General features: G+C 43.4%; 1 protein-coding gene across 3 annotated transcripts; it reads right to left on the reverse strand.

The window, feature by feature from the left end:
* Nucleotides 1–2,086: 2,086 nt before the first annotated feature.
* Nucleotides 2,087–11,522, reverse strand: LOC123096351 (disease resistance protein RGA2). 3 transcript variants are annotated; one of them, XR_006446562.1, is made up of 5 exons: nucleotides 9,101–11,521; nucleotides 7,757–8,890; nucleotides 4,219–6,414; nucleotides 2,585–2,720; nucleotides 2,087–2,459 (listed from the first exon to the last, which is right to left on the reverse strand). XR_006446562.1 is itself a non-coding variant. In XM_044518056.1 (4 exons), exons 1-4 carry the CDS (start codon nucleotides 9,386–9,388, stop codon nucleotides 2,448–2,450), a joined length of 3,630 nt encoding a protein of 1,209 aa, XP_044373991.1. In that variant the 5' UTR covers nucleotides 9,389–11,518; the 3' UTR covers nucleotides 2,087–2,447. The 3 variants fall into 3 exon arrangements, 2 of the variants coding, with proteins under 2 accessions (XP_044373991.1, XP_044373989.1); XM_044518056.1 differs by lacking the exon at nucleotides 2,585–2,720 and having other exon boundaries at nucleotides 9,101–11,518; XM_044518054.1 differs by lacking the exons at nucleotides 2,087–2,459; nucleotides 2,585–2,720 and having other exon boundaries at nucleotides 2,763–6,414; nucleotides 9,101–9,428; nucleotides 10,823–11,522.
* Between the last annotated feature and the right edge of the window lie 247 nt (nucleotides 11,523–11,769).

An 11,769-nucleotide genomic window follows, 5' to 3' on the forward strand; every position in this document is an offset into this window, starting at 1 on the left:
CTAGCGGATGGGGTTCACACAAGACTCGATACCCCTCGCTCCCGGTTCTTTTGGGAAGGAGCCGGGACCAAGCGTAAGTATCACTTAGTGAAATGGGCAGCAGCGTGTAGGCCAAAAAAATTTGGCGGCCTAGGTATCACGAATTCTAAACTCATGAACGTGGCGTTGCTAACTAAGTGGTGGTGGCGTCTTGCCCAAAACGAGTCGGGGCTCTGGGCAGACATCCTTCGAGCCAAATATTTCCCGGAGGGGAATTTGTTCAAGGCTAAAACCAACGGTTCGGCCTTTTGGAACGGGATCCAAGCGGTACGACCGGCGTTTTCAGTTGGTGCACAGTTTCGGGTAAACAACGGCAAGTCCACACGGTTCTGGCTCGACCATTGGTGGGGTCAGGAGCCGTTATGGCAATCCCATCTGGAATTGTACCAACTGGCAACGGACACTAACATTTTCGTGGCCGATGCTTTACGCGTCCACCCTCTAGCCATTTCGTTCATCAGGAATCTAGAGCCCAGGGAGGCTGCAAGCTGGGACACTTTGACGGTCGACTGGGGTGGTCTGAACCGTAGCACTGGGGCGGACACGATATCGTGGAAGTTGACCGCTTCTAAGCGATTTTCGGTCAAGTCCTTATATGACAAGCTATCTTCGGGACCTACATTAGATATAGCTAGGGGGCTATGGAAGGCCGCCATTCCTCTCAAAATTAAGATCTTCTTTTGGCAAATGTTTCGCAACCGCTTACCTACGTCGGACGGTGGATGGCACATGCACCACCTGCGGTTTAGGGGAAAACGCGAACCACGTCTTCTTTGGTTGTGTGCTTGCTAGATTTGCGTGGAGTGCGGTGAGAGACGCATTCAATCAAAATTGGAACCCTCAGTCTAGCCACGACTTGCTGTCTATCTTAACGGCGCAACGAGGGGCCAATGCTAGGATAGTCTGGAGATGCGTTGGGGCGCTTCTTTGGTCCCTCTGGACGGTTCGTAACAAAATTACGATTGAACACAAATTCCCGACCCACCCCGCTGATATTATCTTCAAATGCCATATTTTCCTTCAGGTCTGGGCTCCACTGGGGAAGAAGCGTGACATCGAGCGCATGAAAGAGGCCATGGAGCTGATCAAGACATCCATGATGAAGGCGCGGCACGGGACGATGGCTGCTCCATGATCCTCCTCGTTCTGCTAGCTCTGGCCTTGATGCTCCGCTTTTGTGTTTCCGAGCTTGTGGTTGTGTGCTACTTAGCTTTATCTTGAGCCATGGGCTCGTTAGACTTGTTATTTTGGTTTGTAAGACTGTTTGTGTGGATTCTGCCTGGTGGCTTTATTAAGTTAAAGTCGGACGCTTCTAGCGTCTAGGTTCCAAAAAAATATATTAGGTTTGCTTTCACCTTTTGCGCCATGGGTGCAACAGGTCATCTAGTGTGCCTTATAAAGTTCGGTACAGAACCAACAATTCTCTTGATGGAAGCTATGTATTTCACAGAGGCACGTGTCAACCGATATTGAAAGAAAGGGGTCTGTAAGAAAGGGTCCTGTAAGGTAGCTTTTCCCAGCACAAGGGCTAACCCTACGTTATGGATCATGACAAAGGGAAAAAGAAGTACGTTAAGCAGCAAAACTCAGCTTCAGATCACATCTAAAGTACGTATATACCCTAAGGATAGTATTTATAGTCTAACTGCCACCATTTAAGTGTCACTTGCTTCGAGGCTCTTATAAGATCCATGATCTTTCTTCCTTGTGTTTGCTCTACAGCTTTTGTTGCTTCTGTGTTGCTTATTCAGAGGGTCCAAGAATTTCGTGTTCTCCTAAGCTTATGTTGCGATTGGACAGAACTTTCCGAAGACGGCTTAAGTGGTGCCAGGTTCTTCTATGTTCCCAGAGGCGCCGCATGATGCAATATCAGGGTTTGAGGTCTGAAGGTTCTACCATTGTTGTTGTAGGCTGTGGCCTTCTTGAGATTGTATCTTTTCCTTCATAGATACCAAGGCACAGGCTTTAGAAATAAGAATGCAGAACCTAGGTGTTCATCATTCTTGATTGGATTATTAGGCAAAAACACGTAAATGAGAAGACTTACCTTTTGATGCAATGCTGGGCAATGGGTGGACCAATACGCATGTCACTTACACTTATCTGTCCATGGAGTTCTTTGTGCTGTTCCCCTTTCTTGAGTAGATCTTGACTCTCTTTTTGCGGAACTCTTTTTTATTAAAGAAAAGGCTGACTTCATTGACTATTGGATCATTGCTTGGATACTTCCTGCCCTTTTTTACCTTTCATATCGTAACTCCAAGATTGGATCAAATGGAGGGTGCACCACATCTTATAATCCTATTCCAACTGATGATTCTCATTATAACGTTTGAATTTTAATGATCCACAATTTGCTCCTATCCCTAGAGCCTGGTGTGTGCAAGGCATTATCTGGATTGCTAAAACTACCAAAGAATCTGCAAAATAAACAAATTCACTAGCTTGAATTTTTTGTTTTATTACCATAGGGCAAATATTGTTCAGATTAAGAAAAAGTAGTGGTGTAACATGAGTGCTGAATAAAAAGCAACCCATAAACTACCGTGCCATTGCATCACAATCACTTTGGTTCCTATAATAAGTTGGTCCATCGGAGGATGATTCCCTTAATTTTCTGACGCCGCCTCATTCCTCCACTAGCATTCTGCATACGAGGAATGAGTTGGGGATGGACCAACCTATTCCCATGACAAAACAAGTGGTTTAGGTATGACCGTTCACCATCCAATTTCTCAAACTAAACACCCAAATGAGTCACTACAAATTTGTATGATGTTTAAATACTCCAGTTAATTTCAACCAACTTACACTTCATGAATTGTGAGGTTGTAGTAATAAAACCGTGACCAAGCACAATGTATGGGTGATAGTCAATCTGGTGCACAAACCACTCTATTTTGAGACTAGTGCATGATCATTCTTGGCACGGAAGGAAGGCAACGAACATGGGATAGAGAAGGGTATGAGATATTAGCCAGTGTAAAACGGACATTTTACTCATCAAATGCACCTTGATTCTACATCGGCATGCCCAAGTGCCATGCTATGTGATCCAAGGGACTTGTTTGGCCCAAAACTTTGGAAGTTCGAGGAAGCAGAACCTTCTGAAAATTGTGATGCCAAAGTCAGCCTCCAAGGGAAGATAGAAGGCTGACTTGACTATTTACCCAAATAAACTTGACCATGAAACTTCTGAATTAGTTACTGCCAATATGCCTACGATCTAGGAATTTCAAACGTATGTTAGTCGCAATTTGGAAGTGCAGTTATCTACTGAATTATGCATATCGTTAGTGTCGTTTAGCTGATCAATGGTTGACACTTTCTCAAATCAGCATGAAACATGTCCACTACACAGGACCAAATACCTTTCTTCTTTTTTTCTCCCCACTAATAAGCTTCAGGATATGCTTATGTTATGAGTAATAAGACAAGTTTCAGAAAAAGAAGAACAAGACCGAGGAGACAGAGTATATGAAATGTAGGTATTTTGACATGGAAGAATCAACTGAAAAATTCCAAACCAAAAAAAATTGTACTAGCAAAGTTTTTTTCCAAACTCCACTGCAAGATAATTGATGCATTACAGATAGCAGAGGATACTTTCTAGCTGTCTTGATTAAGTAATGTTCTGAATAACAAGGTGCCATTGGGCGACAAGGAAAAAACTACAAGGTGCTAACCAACCTGTTGTACCCCAGCTCACCAGGGATCAAACCCCAGGTTTGACATCTGTGTGTCTCATAAAGGCGAAATATTCTTTCAGTGGGAGGTGACGTTCCCGTCGATAGTGAGGCGCATGTGGTGACTTTGTCAATCTCAAGACCCACTAGCTCAGTTTTTTGGAGGTGCTCACAGGGGTGTGCATGGTGCGTCATTGGGGTGAGTGTATCTGCGTGCATGTGAGCGTTTGCGTCTCTATTGTGTTTCTCAAAAAAAATCTACAAGGCAAAGTATATGTAAAGCCTAGACGTGTAGCACCAATAAATCCTATAAGAAATGAAAAAAAGGGGAAATAGTTGTAATTGCCATGTATGCATAACCGTTATGTTTCTGTTTTGACCGTTCAATAGAGAATCAAGAACTCACGGAACCCAAAAATATGTGCTAGGGTGATAAAAAAAGTAGTCAGTGCAGAAATAAAAGCAATTTGCAAATAGCCAGCAGGGTGTGTACCGTTTCTTTTATGTGAGCGAGTTTCAGCTTGTTCTCCTTTGATTCACACCACTGCTTTAATTCAGGACAAAAAACTGTTTGTAGTTCTTTGAGGTTGGTGAGCTGCTGTATGATCTCTAGAAAAGCTCCAATACCCTTGAATCCCCAGATCTCAAATTTCTTGAGAGAGTTGAGTTCTCCTAACCACAGTGGGAGTGATGCCATACTTCTCCAAGAGGAGATATGCAGTGATTGGAGGGAGGAGAGAGCTCGAATGATGTCTGAAGAGCTGGTCAGATCATTGCAATCGCTGATAGTTAATTTACAGAGCGCAGGGAGGTGGTGAAGTAACCTCCACTGATGCAGAGGCAGCTCGCAGGACCCAACATCCAATGTAGTTACTGGAGAAGAGGAAGCACTGGTGCACGTCACACTCTCTCCCTGTGTCAATAGTACATTATCACTGTTCCATATCACCCAGTAGGCAGCTCTAGGTAGACAAGGTTTCAACCTCAACTTAGGGCAGTCACGTATCCTCAATATCTCAAGGTTGGGGAACATGAGCTTGTTCGTACCATCCTCACCACTGGAGTATATTGTGGTCCATTCTTCCAGACCTTCCATACCAGTTAGTTCTAATCTCTCCAGTCGAAGAAATGCTCTCGCCCCACCAGTAAAGCCCTCATCAATTTTCATAATGTTGTGCATTCTTTCAAGTACCAATGATTGTAGGTTTGGTAATTGGCCAAGTGGTGGTAGGTTATTACATTTGGGCAAATGCACCATCATAATGCTGACAAGATTTGGGAGGTAATGACTAATATCCAATACCCAAGCTGGAAAGTCGACACAATTATAACCTTGTATCTCAAATTTCTTTAAAGTGCTCGGTGGCACTAACTCTCCCAACACTTCCAAGTCATCCACAAACTTCTCAGCATATGCAGTCCATTCTAATTTCAATTCTACTATTCTTTGTTTTTCCACCAGTTTTATACTCTGAACCTCTTCCGTAGATTTCACATTTTCAATTCTACTTATCTGCAGTTCATCAGGATTTGCATGCTGAAGCAGGACAAAGTTGCTGCTAGATTCGCCATCACCGGCATGCACCACAAAGTGTGGCAACAAGGCGAAAAGGTTGAAGCGAAAGAGAATGGAATTATCCAGTTCGTGGCAGCCCTTTACATTTAGAATCTTCAGACTATCCATTTCAACCATACTGTCTGGAAGCCTTGCTAATTCATCACACCCTGAAAGGTCCAGTGTGTGTAGCTTCCTAAGGCTGCCTACACATTCAGGTATACTAACAAGATATATATTCTCAGACAAGTCCAGATGCTCTAGATTGGAAAGTGTAGAGATATGGTCCATGAAACTGTCAGTTTGATCTGTTGATGAATTCTCAGAGATAGAACACCGGCCAGGGGAACTGTTAATTTTATCTGTTGATGGGACAGCAAAGATAGCACGCATGCACCATGATAGATTTAAATATCGGAGTTTGGTGAGATTGCCAATGACTTCTGGTAGCCCTCTGAGATGCTGCCTGTCTGCTTGGATCCAATAGCGCAGTGACAAATTCAAATATTGGAGTTTGGTAAAGACTCGCAAAGCTTCCGGAATACCATCAACCATATAACATTGCGATAAATCTAGATGTACCAATGATGTGAGCTCTACAAATGATTTCGGGAGTTTTTCTATTCTCCAACAACCCGATAAATCGAGATGCAGCAGATCTTCGATATTACCCATTGATTCAGGCAGTGCTAAAAGTTTAGAAGATCCACGCAAGTTGAGGTAGTTTAATTTTGAGAGCTTTGTGATACACTTGGGGATCATTTGATCTTGCATGCGTGGAGCATTAAGATATCTCAAATACTTTAGTCGACCAATAGAATGTGGCAACTTCTGTATGGAGCATTCACTTAAGTCTAAGACCCGCAGGTACTTAGCTGACGAAAATGCAGCCCCACAAACAACAATTTTTCCACAGTCCAGGAAACGCAGAGTCCTTATCTTCGCAGGAGAGATCACAGATAAATTCAGTGGCTTGCTGCAATCTGTGAGCATTGCGTACAGGCAACTGCTTCCCCCAATACTTCCATTTTTGCTAGCATCCAGAACTTCATTAGCCATGATTGATCTTGCAAGGTCATGCACCAGGTCATGCATGGTGAACAAAGTAACATCTTTGTCGTGCAATCGTCCAGTCTGCAGAAAAAGCAATTGAGGGTGTAAGGTTTCTGTTGTCCAATCATTTTATATTAGTGTACTAGTTTCGTATAACATAGACTTTTGTATCATGAAATTTTCTATATACCAACTAGAAAAAATAGTGGTTAGAGGTGGACAAACGAAATAGTATAGATGTCCAAAACAATGACAACTTTCAGTAAGGTAATATTCCAGGTTAGGTTTCAATATTAAGAAGGCAATTCTGTTAGTAGGGAATACATTGTTCTCGGAGAGAAATTATTGCAGTTTCATTGAGAACCCCAACATATACACCTTGTTGTGAACTTTCACCCAGTGGCGGATCTAGCCCAATGGGTCAGGGTGGGCCGACAAAAGTCAATGTTCATACAAATTTTTTTAATTTCATTTTCTAAAAATTTGTTCCTATGATACAAAGGCTATTGCAAAAATCTAGTGTGGGCGATGGCCCACCCTGTCCACCCTCTAGCTTCGCCAGTTTCATCATCCCGACACATGTGGCTGTATTTGACAAATGAGAAACCGGAGAGTTCTGTCCGAGCAATTCTCCTTACAATTTATCACCACAAAATGGTAAACCAACGTACATTTATCTCTTTTCTCTCCACTGGTGATACTTACGGTCAGAATTTTTAGCACTCATGGGGAAGGAAGTGCTTGCGCACCACTCACCACCTTCTGCTCCAGTTCCAAAAGTACTTGCAGTTGTGGCCATAACTGTTTGGCTGCAGATTCTCCCCAGAAGCTAGGAGCTGGATCTTGGCTAAATAGGGATAGGGAGCTGGCCTTTAACCCTTTTTTTAATTCTGCAGTTAGTAGGTGAAGTGCCTTCACCGGTGATGTTGAGAGTGAAGTTGAAAACAGGTGGAGTGGAACTCCCCCAAACAGGGCCTTGATATATCCTACATTCAGACCTAAGCTTGGTATTTCTTGGCATTTATCAAATCGCCACTGCTCTAATTATAGAGCGTGACTAGAAAACATCTAGCTTTGTAACTTGCTAGATAAGGTAATTCTTAACTACGTACAAGATGCCTATGTTTTTCACAGAAATGACAAGGCCCCAGGAAAAAATAGGGGTTAATTTGATAAATGCCACTCCAAATTTGGCGATTCCAAGAAATGTCACTGCAATTTCCAAACTTTGAAAAATGCCATTTCCAGTGGCATTTGTTGAAGTCTGCAGTGGCGTTTTTTCAAAGTTTGCAAAAATTGCAGTGGCATTTTTCAAAGTTTGGAAATTGCAGTGGCATTTTTATGAATCGCCATAATTGGAGTGGCATTTATCTAATTAACACAAATAGGAATTGTCCAGTTGTAGAGATATGCACTAACTCACCAAATCTGACTTGGAATATTGAAGGAAGGACATGCCCAATAGATGACTAACATAATTCTCACCAAGCTGCCTCGTAGAGAATATGTTCACTGGCTTGATAAAACCAAGAGAACTCCACTGATGAATCAGATCATCTTTAACTATACTGTGACCTTTAGGAAAGGTTGCACAATAAGCAAAGCATAACTTTAAGAGTGGAGGCATACTGCTATAGCTTAACTTCAATGATGCAGGCACGTGATGAGGTGAAGATGCATCTTCAGCAGCAAGTATGTTCCAGATATCACTGTTTTTCACCAATCTCCATTCATCATATGTCATAGACTGTAACATGTACCCAATGGATTGAGCTGCTAATGCCACACCTCCGCACTTCTTTGCGATCTCCCTCCCTATCAGTTCCAACCTTTCTTTATCAGCTCTAAATTCAAAGGCACATTTTTGTTTGACTATTGTCCAGCAAAGATCATTGGTTAAGGGCTCCATCTTGAATGGTTCAACTGTACACATTTTCATTGCAATCTCTTCATCGCGTGTGGTTACTACAACCACTTTGTGCCCCCCGCCAACCTTTAGCATACACTGTAAATCTGCTAGCTGAGATGGATCCTTCTCCCACAGGTCATCCAAAATAATCAGAATCTTCTTACCAGCAAGCAGCTTTCCGAGGCGATTATTTATCATCTGCCTTTCAGTCATCTGGATCTGCTCCTCCGATATTTGAGAAAGTATGGAGTTGCCAATTTTATTCAAGTCAAACTTCTGTGACACATAAATCCAGACCTTGCAATAGTCTTTGAAGTGGCTACAATTGAAAACCCATTGTGCTAACGTTGTCTTGCCAATACCCCCAATGCCATATATTGGTAGGATGATCTCTTGTGCCATGCTCTTACATAAGGAAGCCATAATTTTATGTTTTTCTTCAATTCTTCCTACTATGAGTGCTTCTTCCACATTTGAAGATGTTTCCCGTACATCAACAAATCGCTGCACGTTAGACCTAATGTCTGTTGTGAAACTAAAACTCCGGTGTTGACTTGTGATGGTCTCCAGTTGCTCTGTCATCTTCTTCATCTTATTAGCCATAGTAATCTTGGAAACAACTGTATGACAGGAAACCATAATTGCAAACTGCAAGAGATTTACTATGATTCTTCAGTACTTGGAAAAGCTGAACAATTTCATGATGTAAAATTCATACGTCCCTAGCCCACGAACAGAAATAAGACTTCTCAAATGGAGATATCAGAAGGTAACTAAGCTATTTTTAAAAGCAAAACTAATTCAAATCCAATTTAATGGAATAACTGGGCTTAGCAAAGCGCATACTGTATATCATACCTTTCGAGCAGCTGGTTTGGTGTTTGCTTCAAACTCATCAATCACATTGGAGATGTCATACATGGAATTCTTGAGGCGCTCAAGCCACAAACGCACTGCCGCGTCCTTGATTGACCGCCTCTCAGCGTCCTTGAGCACCGCCTCTACCGACTCCAGCAGCATCCTCAACTTTTCAAGGTCATCACTGAAGTTCCTCTGCATCCTAACTTGGCTTCCAATGACTGACCCAATCTGCTGGGTCACCACCTTGAGGACGGCAGAGGCAAGCATGCCCCCAATTTCTGTCATGGTTGCTCTGCTATTTGCTTTCCAGGTTGGCCTCAGCTTGCTGTTGTGCGGAAAATCGATGTGATGTATGCTCGTAGGAGGTGGTGTACGCAAAAGTATTATTGGGGTACCAAGCAACAACAGTTCATGAACACCAAGAGTTTATTGGGGTACCAAGCAACAGCAGTTCATGAATGCCAGAATTATTATTGGGGTACCAAGCAACAACAGTTCACAAATGCCAATCAGTGAGAAGAATCTTACAACCGCGTCTAGACTAATTATTAGTTAACAAATGCATGTATCTACTTTATAGCATAACTAAAATATTCAGGGTCAAGTCGTTTCTCCACTTTAACACGCAACGGAACAATACCCAAGGAGGTAAAAGGTGCACACAAAGAAAATTACTACTTGGATGTCTTGTGAGGAAACAAATGGCAGGTATATTTCAGGTACTGAGTACCTGATCAAGTTACATACAGACAACTTGCACAAGACAAAAGACTTCTAGAGTAATACTATTCCTCATTGAGTGGGAAACTTTGGTATGAGGCGGCTAATTGAAAGTAGACAGCAAATTTGACTTGATGCCTATTTCATATAATGTGGCCACGGCAGAAAAAGTCCACATAAGTCAAGGACACCTTTTGTCCTCCACCAAAAATCTCCTAAATAGATCTATTGGAGCTGGTTTTTTTTTGGCCCAGCTCCCTCTATAGTTTTTTTATAGGGGAAAGAGGAAGTTGGAAATGCTGTTAGTACTCCCTCCCTTCCTAAATATAAATCTTTAGGCCTTGAAAAGTCCGCATAAGTCAAGGACACATTTTGTCCTCCACCAAAAATCTCCTAAATAGATCTGTTGGAGCTGTTTTTCTTTTGGCCCAGCTCCCTCTATAGTTTTTTTATAGGGGAAAGAAGTTGGAGATGCTCTTAGTACTCCCTCCCTTCCTAGATATAAGTCTTTTTAGGCCTTGTACAATGCTAGGTGCTTAGGGAAGATGCTTAGAGAAATAAAACAAGCTTTCCTTAAGCACCGGTGCTTATTTGTACAGGAAAAACGCTTAATTAGGCGTCTCTCCTGTGGAAATAGGCATTGGTGCTTCAGAAAACCCGGTTTATTTTTCTAAACATCTCCCTAAGCACCTATCATTGTACAAGGACTTAGAGATTTCAGAACTACATATGGATGCATATAGACCTATTTTAGAGTGTAGATTCATTCATTTTGCTCCGTATATAGTCTATATTGGAATCTCTAAAAATACTTATATTTAGAAACGGAGGGAGTACTCAACATTTAAGCGAAATAAATCTTAACTTTCACATCGAAATTGAAGCCTGAAGCTAAGCAAAAATTCAAACAAATAGGACCAAAATCCACATTTCAAGTTTTACTGTCCCGTTTTACTGTCAACTCGGGTGTTCAGAAGTTCTTAATTGGGGGGCACACACCTTCAATCCCGCGGGCAGGGCTGGAGAAAGTAGCAACTTCCAGCAGGGTAGCATGCGCCACAGCCGACGGCGGAGGAGGCCGTAGCGAGGTCCATCGCTGCCCTCGAGGAAGCGAGCACGGCGGAGGATCAGGGCTGGCCGAAAAATGATTTGCAGCGTCCAGTGCTGTGGACGTGTGGGAAGTGGTGGGTTTACTGGAGCGGCGCCAGTGGCGGCGACGACCGAGGAGGAATAGGGTTAGTGCAGTGATCTGCGCCGGCGCACCGGCCCTAAAGCCCCAGCTGTCAGATCTGGGGCCCCCGAGCCGTCAGATCCCTTCGTCCCCAACCTCTCCCATCTTCAACCCGCACGGAAAAGGGAGAGGCCCACCTTCGCACGCGCCGACGCCTCCGCACGCGCCAACTGCCTTGCCTTGCCTCCTCACCACCGGTCGCCCTCGCCGCTGGTCGCCGCCCTCACCTATGCCGCCTTCATGCGTTTCTCACCTCCGTGGATGCAGCAACGTGCGCCCATGGTTGCACTCGTGGTTGGAGGCTTGCAGCTCCGGGGGAGATGACCGCATCTCCGGTGGCGCCAGCCGCAGGCCGCAGCACCTATCGTTGTGCTCGCGCTGTACCTTGCCGTGTGCCCACCCGAGGCTCTTGCTGGTTCCAACAAAAAACGACACCGGTTGTAGCATAAAAGTTTATCGCTTCCAGCAAGAAAGCTAACCGCTGCAGCCCGCCGTCGTTCGTGTAGAAAAAATGTTAACTGGATGTAGCTTCTGTGGTTGCCGATTGCAGCAAAAAATGGCGTGGTTGTAGCAAACACAAAAAAAGAAAAAAAGTTTCCATCGTTTTCAGAGAAGCTTCGACTGTGGTTTGGAAAAGCTTCAATCGTGTATAAAAAAGCTTCAACCAGACCTGCGACCAGAGAAAAAAGTTGCAAATATTGACAGAGAAAGCTTC

This window comes from Triticum aestivum, chromosome 4D, assembly GCF_018294505.1.
Source record: "Triticum aestivum cultivar Chinese Spring chromosome 4D, IWGSC CS RefSeq v2.1, whole genome shotgun sequence".
In the NCBI taxonomy this organism is placed as follows: Eukaryota; Viridiplantae; Streptophyta; class Magnoliopsida; order Poales; family Poaceae; genus Triticum; species Triticum aestivum.

Bases quoted from the DNA above. Each gene is read 5' to 3' on its own strand.
- LOC123096351 (XM_044518054.1), bottom strand. From the start codon at position 9,388: ATGACAGAAATTGGGGGCATGCTTGCCTCTGCCGTCCTCAAGGTGGTG. The intron at 8,891-9,100 runs GTATGATATACA...AATCTCTTGCAG, and splicing joins CCAAACCAGCTGCTCGAAAG to TTTGCAATTATGGTTTCCTG. The intron at 6,415-7,756 runs GTGAGTTAGTGC...CTTTTTCTGCAG, and splicing joins AATATTCCAAGTCAGATTTG to ACTGGACGATTGCACGACAA.